The 17,158-nt window shown below is 37.6% G+C and overlaps 1 protein-coding gene across 1 annotated transcript in view; it reads left to right on the top strand.

Moving 5' to 3' along the window:
* The window catches only part of CNGB3 (cyclic nucleotide gated channel subunit beta 3), a 143,058-nt gene that overhangs the window by 105,908 nt on the left and 19,992 nt on the right, over window positions 1-17,158 (top strand). Inside the window, exon 15 of the mRNA XM_077771289.1 lies at window positions 8,541-8,659. Coding sequence (XP_077627415.1) covers window positions 8,541-8,659 — 119 coding nt within the window. The remainder of the gene's footprint in view (window positions 1-8,540; window positions 8,660-17,158) is intronic.

Genomic DNA, 17,158 nt, shown 5'->3' with positions numbered 1-17,158 from the left:
GCCTCTTAAACCAAGCTCCGTCCTTCTTTGCTCTGCATCGCCTTTATTTTTGTTTATTTATTTATTTTTATAGAGAGACAGAGAAAGCAAGCAAGGGAAGGACAGAGAGAGGCAGAGGGAGAAGTCCCAAGCAAGCTCTACTCTGTCAACGTGAAACTGGACTCAGGGCTTGAATTCACCAACCATGAAATCATGACCTGAGCCAAATCCAGGTGCCTTTTTTAATCAGCCAAGGCAGGAGCAAAGAGCAGCCCCCTCACCCCAAAGACCACCCCCACCCCTCATCTTCCCCCTCTGTGCGGACATCAGCTCTCTTGATCATACAGTGCTGCAAACCTTCACCTTTGGAAATAGGACCAGGAATAGTCTTTTGTAACACACAAAAGATGGAGACCTAGAGCAAATGCCAATACAGAAGAATTCATCCCAAAAGAAGGAACAAGAAGAGGTCACAGCCAGGGATTATATCTAATCAAAATATATATAATAAGTAATATGCCTGAACAAGAATCTGAACAACAATCGTAAGGATACTAGCTGGGCTTGAGAAAAGCATAGAAAGACCCTTAGTGCAGAGATAAAAGACCTAAAAACTAGTCGGGCAAAAAGAAAAAAATGCTATAACCAAGATGCAAAACTGACTGGAGGTAATGACAAGGACAGAAGAAGTAGAGGACTGAATAAGTGACATAGGAACAAATAAGTGATTTCCATAAAATGCTGAAGAGAAGAGGGGGAAAAAAGTTAGATCATAAATGTAGACTTAGAGAACTCAGCAACTCCATAAAGCATAATAACATTCTCCCCACGAGAGTCCCATAAAAAGAAGAGGGAAAAGGGGGCAGAAGGTTTATTTGAGCAAATTGTGGCTGAAAACTTCCCTAATCTGAGGAAAGAAATAGACATTCAAATCCTGAAGGCCCAGAGAACTCCCATCAAAATCAACAAAAGCTGACCAACACCAAGACATATCATAGTAAAATTTGCAAAATAGATAAAGAAAGAATCCTGAGAGCAACAAGGGAAAAGAAATCCCAAACCTACCAGGGAGGCCAGATCAGGTTAGCAACAGATCTCTTCACAGAAACCTTGCAGGCCAGAAGGGAGTGGCATGATATATTCAACATATTGAATAGGAAAAATATGCAGCAAGAATATTTTATCCAGCAAGGATGTCATTCAGAATAGATGGAGATATAAAGAGTTTTCTAGACAAAAACTAAAGGAGTTCATGACCACTAACCCAGTCCTGTAAGAAATACTAAAGGGAACTCTTTAAGTGGGAAGGAAAGAACAAAAACTACAAAGACTAGAAAGGAACAGAGAAAACCTCCAGAAACAATGACTTTACAGGTTATACAATGGCACTACATTCATATCTATCAATAATTATATGGGATGAATTAGACATTAAGACAAAGATTGTAACAAGAGATGAAGAAGAGCACTCTACCATAATAAAGGGGAGAATCCAACAAGAATACATAATAATTGTAAATATTTATGCCCCCAACTTGAACACCAAAATATATAAAATCAATAAATAACAAAAATAAAGAAATTCATTGATAATAATACAATAATAGTGGGGGGGGCTTCAACACCCACACTTAGAGCAATGGACAGATCATTTAAGCAGAAAATCAATAAGGAACAATGGCTTTGAATGGCACTCTGAACCAGATGGATTTAACAGATATATTCAGAACACTAAAGCAGCAGAATACACATTCTTCTTGTGTGCACATGGAACATTCCCAAGAATAGGTCACATATCAGGTCACAAATCAGGCTTCAAGTACAAAAAGATCAAGATCATCAAATGCATATCTTTAGACCACAATACTATGAAACTTGAAGTCAACCACAAGAAAAACTTGGAAATACCACAAATACATGGAAGTTGAAGAACATCTTACTAAAGAATGAGTCAGTTAACCAGGAAATTAAAGTAGACATAAAAAAAATACACGGAGGAAAATGAAAATGAAAACATGACAGTTCAAAACCTTTGGGATGCAGCAAAGGCAGCGCTAAGAGAAAAAAATATATTGCAAAACAAGCTTACCTCAAAAGCAAGAAATGTCTCAAATACACAACCTAACCTTACACCTAAAGGAGACAGAAAGGAATGGCAAAAAAAAAAAAAAAAAAAAAAAAGCCTAAAGCCAGCAGAAGGGAAATATTAAAGGTTAGAGCAGAAATAAACAATGTAGAAACAAACTAACAAACAAAAACCAGTAGAACGATCAATGAAACTAAGAGCTGGCTCTTTGAAAGAATTAATGAAATTGATAAACTCCTAGCCAGACTTATCAAAAAGAAAGGAGAATGGATCCAAATAAATAAATAAAATCACAAATGAAAAAAGAGAGATCACATCAAACACCACAGAAATACAAAAAATTATAAGAGAGTATCATGAAAATTCATATGGCAACAAGTTGGGCAATCTAGAAGAAATTGATTACTCCCTAGAAACATACAAAAGAAATAGAAAAATTTGAACACACCAATAACCAGCAAAGAAATTGAATCAGTAATCAAAAATCTCCCAACAAACATAAGTCCAGAGCCAGATGGCTTCCCAAGAGAATTCTACCAAACGCTTAAAGATTTAATACATATTCTTCTCAAACTGTTCCAAAAAAACTAGAATGAAAACTTTCAAACTCATTATACAAGGCCAGCATTACCTTGATTCCAAAACCAGAAAAAGACCCACTAAAAAGGAGAATTATAAGCCAATATCCGCGATGAAGATGAATGCAAAAATTCTCAATAAAATACTAGCATATCAATCCAACAGTACATTAAAAGAATTAACTATTCACCACAACCAAGTGGGATTTGCTCCTGGGCTGCAGGGGTGGTTCAATATTTGCAAATCCATCAATATGATATACCACACTAAAAAAAAAAAAAAAAGAGAGAGAAAGAAAGAAAGAAAGAAAGAAAGAGAGAAAACGTAAGAACCATGTGATCCTCTCAATATATGCAGAAAAAACATTTGACATCCATTCTTGATAGAAACGCCACAAAATAGGGACAGAGGGAAAATACCTCAGATCATAAAGGCTATATGTGAAAGACCTATAGCTAATATCATCCTCAGTGGAAAACCTGAGAGCTTTTCCTCTATGGTCAGGAACAAGACAGAGAACTCTTACCACTGTTGTTCAAAGTAGTACTGGAAGTCCTAGCCTCAGCAATCAGCTAACAAGTAGACATAAAATGCATCCAAATCGGCAAGGAAGAAATCAAACTTTCACTATTCACAGATGATATGATACTCTATGTAGAACCCAAAAAGCTCTACCAAAAAATTGATAGAACTGTCATGAATTCAGAAAAGTCAAAGAATACAAAGCCAATGTACAGAAATCTGTTGCTTTTCTATACACCAATAATGAAGAAGCAGAAAGAGAAATCAAGCCATCAACCCCACTTACAACTACACAAAAACCATAAGTTACCTAGGAATAAACCTAACCAAAGAGGTAAAAGATCTGTACTCTGAAAATTAGAGAACATTTATTTTAAAAAACTGAAGATGACTCAGAGAAATGGAAAAAACATTCCATGTTCATGGATCAGAAGAACAAATATTGTTAAAATGTCGATACTACCTAAAGCAATCTACACATTTAATGCAGTCCCTATCAAAATATCCCCAGCATTTCTCACAAAGCTAGAACAAACAATCCTAAAATATGTACAAAACCACAACAGACCCCAAATAACTAAAGTAATCTTGAAAAACAAAGCTAGAGGCATCACAATTCCAGACTTCAAGCTATATTACAAAGCTGTCGTTATCAAGACAGTATAGTACTGGCACAAGAACAGACACTCAGACCAATGGAACAGAATAGAAAACCCAGAAATGGACCCTCAACTATATGGTCAACTAGTTTTTGCAAGGCAGAAAAGAATATCCAATGGAAAAAGACAGTGTCTTCAACAAATAGTGTTGGGAAAATTGGACAGCAGCATACAGAAGACTGAAACTGGACCACTTTCTTACACCATACACAAAAATAAACTCAAAATGGATGAAAGACCTAAATGTGAAACAGGAAGCCATCAGAATCCTAAAGAACAACACTGGTAGCAAACTCTTTGACATCAGCTATAGCAACTTCTTACTAGACACCTATATGGAGACAATTTCTTACTAGACACATGTAAGGAGGCAAGAGAAACAAAAGCCAAAATGAACTATTGGTATTTCATCAAGATAAAAAACTGCACAGTGAAGGAAGCAATCAGTAAAACTAACAGGCACCCTATTGAATTGGAGAAGATATCCGCAAATGACATATCTAATAAAGGGTTAGTGTCAAAAATCTATAAAGAACTTATCAAACTCAACACCCAAAAAATAAGTAATCCAGTTAAGAAATGGGCAGAAGATATGAATAGACATTTTTCCAAAGAAGACCTACAAATGCCCAATAGACACAAAAACAGATGCTCAACATCACTCATTATCAGGGAAATAAAACTCAAAACCATGATGAGATACCACCTCACACCTATCAGAATAGCTAAAATTAACAACACAGGAAATGAAAGATGTTGGCAAGGATGTGGAGAAAGGGGAACTCTCTTACACTGTTGGTGGGAATGCAAACTGGTACAGCCACTAGGGAAAAACAGTATGGAAGTTCCTCAAAAAGTTTAAAATAGAACTACCCTACAATCTAGCAATTACACTATCAGATATTTACCCAAAGGATAAAAAATACTGATTCAAAAGGACACATGCACCCCTATGTTTATAGTAGCATAATCAACAATAGCCAAGGAAGGTTGTCCCGTTGTCAAGCATGACCTTTATAAAATATAAAAAGAAATATTTCTTTAGTTAAGGTGGAGAGGACAGCATTTTAGATAAAGACTTGGAGCCATGAGATAGGACAGAGCTTATCACATTCTCAGAATGGAACAAGTGACCAACTGGGCTAATGGCATAAAACAAAGTCAAATAGAGTGTAAGGTACTTCAAGGCATCTTTGTGGAGATACGTGGTGCATAGGTAGAAATCAGTGTAGTTTAGGAGAGTGGATAGAATTAGAGGTAAATCTTGGGAACTGACATATGGAAACTGACTTCGTTAGAAGCCCAAGAAAGGTAAAAGAAGAAAGCCAAGGACTGTAACTTTGGAAAACACCAATAATTATGGAGGAGGTCCAATATTTAAGGAAGAAGAAGCAGAGAAGGAACAATCAGAAGTAAAAGAGGAAAAATGGAGGAGATACTGTGATATGATAGAAACCAAGAATATGCAATCCTACACCAATTAGTCCAAGTTAAAAGTAGGCACCTTGGTGATATGAAATCATTTTCATTGAAATGGGAAATACAAACCACAGATCAGTTTAAGGACCCCTTTAGGGCAATGGTACATTTGGAATGACATGGCCTTAATGTACCAAAATGGCCTTTCAATTTGTTCCAATAGCACCAGGGACTGGAAATTGAGATAACTCATAGAAACTTTAGTACCCATGCCCCTAAGCCATGCAGATTTGCTTAACAAAGTGTGAAATGCAGAGTAGATACAGCTTTCTCATTTCTAATTCCTTCCTCACATATATTCGTCTCTCGATAATAAAAACAGATCAGTGAATACAAATGAGGGAGGGAAAGAAAGAAATAAGTAGGGGATATAGCAGAAAGAAGAAGACATAAGACTACCTGCCACATTTCTTTGTTTTTGTTTTTAAGAGAGGAGGATTTGATTCATAGTAATATTGACAGAGATGAAAAGTTGTTGAATTTAGCTTTGTTTTTGCTTATCATTTTCACAAATCATTGTAGAAGACAAGAAGGAAAAAAAACTCATTCTATTGGCAGTTGCCTTAATAATTGAAGAAATGTCAGGATTAGGACTAAGTTTACTGACCTGCCTAATCCTCAAGATGACTCCTAAACATATTGAGTGGGTAGCTTGAACTGTTTCAAAGATTATTTGGGAATTTTCCCAGAATTAATTGCAAGAATTAATTTGAATGTCAGAATACCCTTAATAGCCTTGGATAGATCCTTCTACTCAAGAACTCTGAACATTTGAAGCTCACTAAGGGTTACCTCACTCTACATGAAGCTCTTGCATTTCTACACTTCCTCCAAATTAGCACATAAACCAACCACAAAAGCTTGGTTTGATCTTATTTTGCACATGCTGTCAGACCTTGGTCTCTGAGGAAAGTCTACTTCATTTGAATGCTAATTAAACTTGCAGGAAAAGCTTAAATTAGCCTAGAAATCTGCAAGAAATTGTGGAAGTTTTGGTTCGTTGATTATGCCAGATCTCCTTGGAAAATTATTGAAATGATCATTAAAAAATAATTAAAAGTGCTGAGCTATATTTAAGTGCCCATTATGTACTTCTACCACCAGTCAGTTCTAATAACTGCCTTTGAAAAATCATTCTAGTTCCTTGAGAATTATTTCATGCAAAGAATATGGAATATGACCCCATCATAATCATTACTTCCTAGAATATTTTGTGAAATAGTAATATGCACTTTCCATTTTTAAAAAAATAATTCATAGCTTTTTATTGATTTTTAAGAGATTGGTGTTGATACTGGATTTATCATATGGTCTATCTGTATATATTCTACAGAGTCAGGTGACATAACGGCTGCTAGTTCTAATGTTTTTATCTGCCAGCCTTGTATGTCTGCTCAAGATACCTAACTTTTCAAGCTTCTACTATCAATTTTTAAATATCTTTGACCTCACTGGGATTTTTGCAGGAATTGTATGAGTTAATATCTATGAAAATACTTTGCAATTATAAAGTAGCATGTCTGATAGAACAAATATAGGTATTAAGATAAGGAGCAAAGTAAATATCAGATATTATTATGATTTTTAAAAGTACTATGCAAATGTAATATATTGTTACTAGCATTGATATTATGGAAATAACTGTAATAAGATCCATCTATTGGAAATTCTACTTTGATCCATGTTTGAGAATAAATACATGCTTAATATTCTGCACAATGCAAAATTTAAAAATACTTCTTGCATTGCTCAGTTAGGAGATGCATGTTCTAGGCTTCCTTTTGCCTCTGATTACTGTCATGGAGCTTTGGCTAGTCAAATGGGCCAATCTGTGCCTTTATTTTTCTTTCTCTATAATGGAAATAGTAGTACTTACTCTACCTTCCTCATAAAAATAATGATGAGATAAAATGAGAACATCAATGTCACAGATATTAACTAAGAGATAGAATCTGAAAACTTTAAATTCTGCCTAACAATTATAATACAAAAACTCTTGTATTAAAAGACTTCAAAACTCCATAGAAAATGGTTAAACTATATTTCCCTCATTCATTAATGAGTGCTTATATCATAAGCCCTATGCTCAGCACTGGAACAAAGTAAACATTGTCTCAGCCATCACAGAAAATGAACTATAATCAACATTGTTTAATCCTGAGTTAATTTTAATGTATTCTAATCTTTTGAAAATATGGCTAAGAAGAATATTTAATTAATTCAAATAACTGAGTCCCTTCCTGAACCAAGTAAGTAAATTTGTTGTTTTCATGCTATTATTTTATAGCTCAGGGTGATCAAGACCCAATTCACTAAGACTTATAGGTGCTATTATCTAAATAGTTTGCCTGGTAATAGGCAAACTGGCTTATTTAGAATTTAACAGCTTTTCTTGACCCAATTGCAATTTAGATATCATGTAAAACATATTTATTCTTTTTGCATCTTGGAGTGAGAAGAGATGTTCCAAGGATCTCACAACCATCCATTAGTTTGGTGATTTGCATGATTCAACATAAAGTTATATTTGTGGCTTAAGATTTATTACAGCAAAGCATACGGTGCAGGAACAAGATAAAAAAGTTATACATAGGCAAAGACTAGAAAATACAGGTGCAGGCTTCCTAAGTCCTACTTCTGAGAAGGTCATAAGGATACATTTTTCTCTTCAGCTGTTGACTTAGAGACAAGAACAAAATGTCTCCACTGGGATGCCCATCAGAATCTTGGAGTCAAAGGTTCTTAAATGGGGCTAAAATAGCTTAAAGTTCTCCTGTGCTCCAATTACTAAACTCAGACATCAGTGCTATAAGCAGAAGAGTAGAGTTGACCTTTGCATGGCTGTAGCCCATGCTCTTTTGATAGACCAAGCACCTTCTTCAAAGCACAGCAGTGGTCACCAATGTCAGGATGATTATGCTTACAACCAGTTATTTCCTCTACCTATACCCATTCCTGAAACAATGTGCTGACTGAAACCTCTTTACCTGCCCAGTGGTGGCATACAGTGCTCACATGTTGGGAAGCAGAACTTTCCTAATAATTTCCTTTCATGGGATATGTCCTTTGAACCAATCTCCAAAACTACCTCAGGTCTTAAGACAATTACTTTTACATTGATATTTCTTGCTTTTTTATTTATAATTATTCATCTAGAATAGTTAATGTTTCTAAATTTGGGGCATACTTGTAAAGAATAAAATTACTTCCATTTCCCGTTTATATTTGGCATACAGGGAGAAATTGGCAAGGAAATGTATATCATCAAGCAAGGAGAAGTCCAAGTTCTTGGAGGCTCTGATGGTGCTCAAGTTCTGGTTACTCTGAAAGCTGGAGCAGTGTTTGGAGAAATCAGGTATTTTAAAGACATATCATAAATATTTAAGTCTATCATCTGTCATAAAAGAAGAATCTTAGGTCATAAGATAACTAAGGTTTATGCTCAAATTTGGCAAAGGTTTGATTGTTCTGAGAACCTTGGTAAAATATGGATTTTCACATTTATTCTTTATCCCTTCTTCCCCTAAGGACCTAATTCATTCAGCTCTTTAGTCCCAAGACCTAGGTCAGTGCCTGACCTAAAGTAGATGCTCAGTATATGTTGAATGAATATGTGAATGTATGAATGATGAAAGAAGAAGCTGGGAAAGTTAGTTGTCAAATTGTTGGAAAACTTAAATGTCAGGCTAAGATAGCAGTTTTGAGTAGGTCAAGGAAGTGAACAACAAACAGATTTTACAGGTCTTTTAAGCAATGGTAAGAAATTCGTATTTTATTCTAAATATAAATGGATACCAGTGGAGGATTTTAGGCAAAAGAATGATACAGTTTGAATTCTGATTTTAAACGACCACTCCAACAGCTATGTGGAGGAACGACAGTAGAGGAACAAGAATAAAACAGAGGAAAGTAATTGAAAGTCAGTTATGGGGATTCACGTGAAAGATGATGAAGTCTTAAACTAGGATTCTGGATCTTAAGGTGAAGAGAAGAGTGCACTGTCAGGCAGTTAAAGATATATCAATTTCAAAATTGAGAAAATTGTAATTGCAAAGTGTCAATTATCTTGTCCATGATAACATAGCTAATAAGTGAACGGGACAATATTCAAAACTGGGATTTGTGGGTTAGGGTCCAGTGATCTTTCCACCACAATACAGAAGAAAGATGTTCATCCAAACTCTGATTTCATAGCTAAGAAGTTATCTTCAGGGTTCCAAAGATATGGATAAATTCAGATGACTTCGCGTTAGTGGGGTTACCTTAAAATTTGAAGTATGTTATTTCTTGGTTGATAATGTGGATTCTCTTTTTTTTATTTTTCTCCTTGCTTAAAACAGATTTCTGCTTTAGGGCAGTGATGAAAACACTTCTTGGAATATCCAAGATTTTAGTTCTTTGCCTTTTTTCTGTTGCTTCCTTACTGGGAGTCCTGGCAAAAGTGATTTAATATTTTAGTGACTTAATAACCACTGTAATCTTCAAGGTCATAAAACATGTAGCAGTCTAATTTGAAACACTGCAGAAATTAATTAGGTGACCTCTCCCAAGGGTTGAGTACTCCCTAAAGAATAGTCTTATAAATACAAGTATGTTAATTGCTGATATTATCATCACAGGAGAAAATAGTCCAGGAATAGAATTCAGGTGCTGCTGAGCTACAATGGAAAAGAATCTTAGATTCTTGACAAGAGCTTCTTAAATAAAGCTTCTATAACCCATTTGCTTTCTAAGGCCAACTTGAAATCAGTAGAACAGACAAGCTCTAAACTTGTTCAATAGTCTGGTTGATTCAAGGAAAAGGGAGGTTTTTTACCTTGATTCTCCTCTTGGCTATAGTTGAGGAGAAACAGGATGCATCTGGCTCTTCCCAGATACCCACAGGCTTCACAGGCCACAGCTGTCATATGCCCCTGGAGCTCTAGTTATTTATTCCAGTGATGGAGGCATGCCTGCCAAACATCTAGATACTGGAAAGATCTGGTAATCGTGTTTACTACTCAAAAATGCTGTGACCTTTGTTAAAATGAGCTACATCCAACACTATCATGTAGCTATTTAAAGAAGGTTTTTTTTTTTCTGAGAAAAAAAAAAGAAAAGAATTGAGGGCTTTCAGGGACATTATATATGAATCTCGAAGAGGAAATCCCTAACTAAAATGTAGATTTACAACCTTTCATGAAGAAAACACAGGCCACACTTACAGTTAATATCTGAAGAATGCAGACACCTCAGTTTTAATAGAGTCTGCCAAAGGATGACTCTATTGGCAGACCCTAGGGTCTGCCAAAGGATGGTCTTATAATAGTCTTGACTCCATTGTTTTCCTTACACATACACAAAGTACCAAGTCTTATTCACCAAATGTATTTAACCACTTCCTATCCTCATTCTATGTCTCGCCATTCTTAAAACACATTTGGACTTTTGCCACTGGTATTGCTATTGTGATTTCAGTAGAATTCCCTACTGGTTTCATATCTGTTTGTAATGTCTTCCCTCTGAAAAATACCTACTCACTCTTCAAGACTCAATTCAAGGGTCACTTTTCTGAAGCCATCTCTACCTCCAGAACATCTAGTTGACCCCTGTTCTGTGCTTCCATAGTATGTTTTTCATGGCTTTAATATAGTAGTTACCACTGATTTATAATTAATTTGTAGAGATGAATCTCCCCAACAGATGAAGCTATTAAATATAATAACTAGTACTGTCCATCTTTATGTCACAAGCAACTATATAAAAATAATTCAGGGGCACCTGGGTGACTCTCAGTTGGTTAAGTGTCCAACTCTTAATTTCAATTCAGGTCATGATCTTACATTTTGTGGGATCAAGCACCTCATCGGGTTTTGCACTGACAGCATGGAGCCTGCCTGGGATTCTGTTTCTCCCTCTCTCCTCCCTGCCCCATGTGCATGTGCTCACTCGCTCCTGGGTGGCTCAGTTGGTTAAGCATCTGACTTTGGCTCAGGTCATGATATCGCAGTTTGTGAGTGCAAGCCTTGCGTTGGGCTCTGTGCTTACAGCTCAGAGCCTGGAGCCTGCTTCAGAGTCTGTGTATCCCTCTCTCTCTGCCCCTCCTCCACTCACACTCTGTCTCTCTCTCTCAAAAATCGGTAAACATTAAAAAAATTTAATATAATATAGGCCTATGACATCACCAAGTTGCCAATATAAGTTCTTCCTGACTTTGCTTCCCCTCACAACAGCAACTAACAACTATTTAAAAACAAGACATCACTGAGAGAATCCTAGATCACAAGGGTGAGTCTGCAACACAGAGACCAAGAGCCTGAATTAGAAGGGTAAGAGAAATGGCTACACAGTGACCACATTGCCCCATGTGATGCTAGCATAGCACCATGCAGAGAAGTCTCCCCTGAGCCTCCAGTTCCTCCAGTGTGAAAAGAGAACCCAAGAAGGACAACCATCTCCAGCCCCAAACCATTGTGGGAACCCATAATTTGATCTTTCACCACGGGGATTGCAGGAGAATCTGTGAGAATCTGTGTGTCTCGATCACTAGGATTCTGACTATGATAGAGAAGATAGGGGAGACTTGCAATAGCCAGCAAGTAGATCTTGGCAAACTAAGTTCATATCTCCCATGCCTAAGTAGTAATCCTGAGCTGTGGCTTTGCTCTTCTGTAGAACCAAATCCAGAGTGCACTCTGACCAGGGAACTCAGTGAAGTTCAGATATGTCTGATTCAGATCCTCAAACAAGGAAGTTTGAAGACCCTAGAGCCTCATTTGTCCTTGCCCAGGCAAGGAGCTAAATCACAGTTCCACCCACTGTGGAGAGTCTTCTGGCCCTATTTGACCAGAAGGGCTAGCGACAATTACTGGAAACAGTGTGGGCCAGTGGCACTCAAGCCAAGAGTGGAGCTGAATGCCTGCAGAAAAGCCAGTACCAAGCATGGGGCATTCTCATGATATGCACAGGCAGGGGGATTAATTTATAGCCAAGGCTAAGGGTAGCTCCCCTCAAGCACAGAGCCTGTTTGGGAAATTTAGAGTAGCTTAGAGCAGTCCCTTCTCCTTCCCCTCAGGCAAGGGAGCTAAGACATAGTTCCACCTGTTGTGGAAAGTGTCATCTGGCCCCATCTGGCCATTAAGGGCTGGAGACAACTTCTGGAAACTATACAGGCCCAGTGGCATTCAAACAACTCAGTCAAGGAGACACGTATTGCTAACAGTTTACAAAGCAAAGTCAGTGGTCCTGTTTGATCAGGGAACTTGGGGTTCCTGTTGGCTTGATTATCAAACAATGAGCTTTACCTGCTTCTACAGCTGCTTTTCCTGCTGTGCCCAGATAGGGAATCTAATTCACAACCCTGCTATTGCTGACTACAGCCTTCAGCCTATCCAACTAGGGAACCTAACCAGAGCACACAGAAAGCTACATAGCCCATTCAACTGCCCTATGTACAATAGCACTTGAACAGAGCGTAGAGCCCACAACTTCCCCCATTTACAGAGAAAAACCAGAGGCTTCACCTAACCAAGGAATTCAGTACACACTCTGGTCTGATGCAAGTACCCAAACAACGAGCTGGGTCCCATCCCACTGCCCTGCTACATCAGGGAAGCAAATTTATAGCCCCACCTACTGCTGAATATGTTACCTACTCTAGACCATCTAGTAAGCCTGAACAGAGAATCCAGGCGATCATGGAGCCCATCCCTACAACCTCACTTGGATAAGAAACCAAGCCAGCAGTCCTGTCCAACTGTTCTCAGCCAGTGGCACAATCCCCCATTCCTTACTGTTTGAATAGTTGCATTACGCAACTATTGACTGTGGCAAAAATTGACTGTAATAATAGGACTCACCTGCCCAAGGACATAAACAGCAGATGGACACCGAGAAACCCAAACTGAATTGACTGGTCGATAACTGTCTCTGCCAAACCAACCTGTGAAATCTGAGAGTGGAGCCCAGTTATTCAAATGTGCAGACAATAATATAAAATTCAAGGATCATGAAAAATCAGGTAAATATGACCCAAAGGAAACTAATAAAACTAACTGACCCTAAGGAAATAGAGATACATGAGCTGTTAGACGAAGAATTAGAGTAAGCCTCTTAAGGAAGTTCAGTGAACTTCAAGAAAACACAAACAGTTGAACAAAATTAGGAAAATAATGCATAAACAAAATGAGAAGTTCAATAAGGAAACAGAATGATCAAAACAAACAAACAAATACAAAACAGGAGTTGAAAAACACAACAATTGAACGGAAGAATTCAATACATAGTTTCAAAACTTGATTCAACAAATACAGAAGAATCCATGATCTGTTGGATAGGACTTTGGAAATTTCCCAGTCAGAGGAACAAAAGGAAAAAAGAATGAAAAAGTAAAAAAGGCCTACAGGAATTATGGAACACAATGATGTCTTGATGTTTTAACCCTTTATAATTATATAATGACTCCTTCTTTGTCTCTTACCATTTTTAGCTTAAATCTATTTTGTCTGATACAAATCTAGCTACACTAACTCCAAAGAGATCTGCAATCCCATGTTCATAGCAGCATTATTTACAATAGCCAAGACATGTAAATAACTTAAGTATTCATCAATGGATGAATGAATAAAGAAGTTTTGTTCATATATATATGAATATTATTCATATATATATGAACATTATATTCATAATATATGAATATATATATGAACATTATTCAGTTATTAAAAAAATCCTGCTATTTGCAACAACGAGGACCCCGAAAACATTATGCGAAGTGAAATATGTCAGACAGAATGAAAAATACTGTATGATCTCAGTTATACATAGAATCTCAGAGGAAAGGAAGGAGGAAGGAAGGAAGGAAGGAAGGAAGGAAGGAAGGAAGGAAGGAAGGAAGGAAGGAAGGAAGGAAGAAGAAAAAGAAATTCATAGAAAGAACTTGTGAGAGGTGCCTGGGTGCCTCATCAGTTAAGCGTCCTACTTGGGCTCTGGTCATGATCTCATGGTTTGTGAGTTCAAGCCCACATCGGGCTCTCTCTGCTGTCAGCATGGAGCCCGCTTTGGATCCTCTGTCTCCCTCTCTCTGCACCTCCCCAACTTGTTCTCTCTCTCTCTCTCTCAAAAATAAAACATTTTTTTTTACAAATAGTTTATTGTCAAATTAGTTTCCACATAACACTCAGTGCTCATCCCCACAAGTGCCCTCCTCCATGCCCATCCCCCCTCCCCCCCACATCCATCAGTCCTCAGTTTTTGTCAGCATTCAAGAGTCTCTCATGGTTTGCCTCTCTCCCTTTCCCCCACCATTTCCCCCCTTCTTCTCCCCCTCGTTCCTCAGTTAAGTTCCTCCTAATCCTCCTATACGTGCAAACATATGATATTTGTTCTTCTCTGCCTGACTTATTTCACTAAGCATAACACCCTCAAGGTCCATCCATGTTGCTACACATGGCCAGATTTCATTGTTTCTCATTGCCATGTAGTATTCCATGGTATAGATAAACCACATCTTCTTGATCCATTCGTCCGTTGATGGACACTTAGGCTCTTTCCATGTTTTAGCTATTGTGGAGAGTGCTGCTATGAACATTGGGGTACATGTGCTCATGCATCAGCAAAAAATAAAACATTTAAAAAAAGAAAGAAAAGACTCTTGATTACCAGAGGCAGACAGGAAGGGGAGGGGTATTTGGAAAGTGGTCAAAAGGTACAAACTTCCAGTTAAAATAGTTACTAAGGTTGTAATGTACAACATGATGACTATAGCTAGCATTGCTGTATGATAGATAGGAAGTTGTGAAGAGAGTAAATCTTAAGAGTTCCCATCATAAGAAAATTGTTTCCTTTTTTTCTTTTTTCATTTTTCTTTTTATTGAACAGATGAATGTTAGTTAAATCTAATGCGGTAATCATTTTATGATATATGTAAAAAAATCATCATGCTATATGCCTTAAACTTATACAGTGATAAGTTAACATGTCAATTGTTTCTTAGTCTGGAATTTTAAGAATCTATACAATAATTATTGATTTTCATTGATATCCTGAAAATGTTCAAAAATAATTTGTAGGCATATTCAGTAATTTTTAATTAGTTAATTATGATGTATGAAAACAACAGAAAATTACACCCAGGACCTCTTACATCATAATGTGAAGTACCTCAATGAAGGCCATGCATGACATGGTAAACAAGAATGGCAAACAAGAAACAATTGCTTCCCTGAAGAGCCTTACAAACCAATGAGACAAGGAAATGAAAGATTTCAATACCAGATGATAAAATGTATGGATTGCATCCAATGATGGAGTGTACACAGGAATTTATGGAGCCCAAAGGCTTCACAAGAACTAATGTATCCCTTGGATTTGGCAGTTACTTGAGTTTATTTGGGAACTCAAGGAGGACATTTCAGTGTTCCTCAAAAGGCACATACAAACAATAATGTGTGTACAATGGTCAATCCTGGTAGTCCCTGCTATAGGATACATAAAGGATTACTCACATAATTCCTGTGAATTCCTGTGATACATCCATGACCTAAACCCTGGAACCTATGAATGTGACCTTACTTGGGGAAAAAGAAGGGGAGGGCTCTTTGCAGATATAATCAAGTTAAGGATCTCAGTATAAGATCTTTCTCAATTATCTGGATGGGCTCTAACTCCAATGGCAAGTGCCCTCACATGAGACAAAAGAGGAGAAGACACACAGAAACGGGCAAGAGGGAAGGGCATGTGAAGACTTAGGCAGAAATTGGAGTTATGCAGCCACAACCAAGGAATTCCTAGAGCCACTAGAAGCTGAGAGGCAAGAAAGGATTCTTCCATAGAGTCTTTGGAGGGATCCCAGCCTTGACACCTTGATTTTGGACTTCAGGTCTCTAGAATTGTAAGGGAATGCATTTCTATTATGGTAAGTGCCTGGTTTTGTGGCAGTTTGTTAAAGCAGCCCTAGGAAACAAATACCAAACTCTCTAAATTGTTAACCTTAAAATTTTTTTTACTAGGAAAAAAAAGGGGGCGGCATGGTTGACACCTCCCTCCACTCACCCTTACATGGTCTTTACACCTCTAAGATCTATCAATCTCATCTCCTTAGTATGTCTCCAGTAATTTGCATCTTACCAACTCCATTGTTGGTACCTTGGTCCAAACCACCTCCATCTCTCCCTGAACAACTGCAATGGCTTACTCCACATCTTTCACTCCAATACCTCCATCTTATACAATCCATCCTCCACTTTGCAGCCAGAGGGATCTTTTGGAAACAGAGATATGATCATATCTCTGCCCTTCTTATTAAAACAATTCAGTGCTTTTATACTGTTTTTAGGAATAAGAACAATGTTCTTACCCTGGCCTACAAGGTCCTACAGAGGATAGCCCCTGACCACCTCTCTACTTCACATTGCACCCCACTCCCTTTGCCCTCTTTAATTCAAACTTCAGTTCCCTGAATATGCCACATGCATTACATCCACGGGGAGTTTTATGCACATGCTGATACCTTTTTCTGGACACTTTCCCACCTCCTTTATTTAATCTCAGCTTCTTTCTGAACTTCCTATATTCTCCATAATACAGAACTCCCAGTTCTCACTATATGCTCTGGTCAGGCTATATTCCTCTATTCTGAGCAGTTATCTTTGTAATTATGCCCTCATTGGTGCATTTATTTCTTTGATGTCTTTCTTCCTCACTGAACTGTAAGCACCAGGACTGCTATGTATGGCTAGCAGTCCACAAGATGTCCAGTGAGGGACCATTCTCCACTCCCGAGTCATGACTCAACTCCTGAATCATTGTGCTCTTCCTCACACATTGGATACTCGTTACTCTGCAAATGGGGGTGTTTTTCTGACCAAGCTTTGCA

The sequence above is a fragment of the Crocuta crocuta genome, unplaced genomic scaffold (genome assembly GCF_008692635.1).
Source record: "Crocuta crocuta isolate KB4526 unplaced genomic scaffold, BGI_CrCroc_1.0 scaffold235, whole genome shotgun sequence".
NCBI lineage: Eukaryota > Metazoa > Chordata > Mammalia > Carnivora > Hyaenidae > Crocuta > Crocuta crocuta.
Note: the sequence above shows the minus strand (reverse complement) of the source record. Positions and strands in the feature narration are given on the sequence as shown.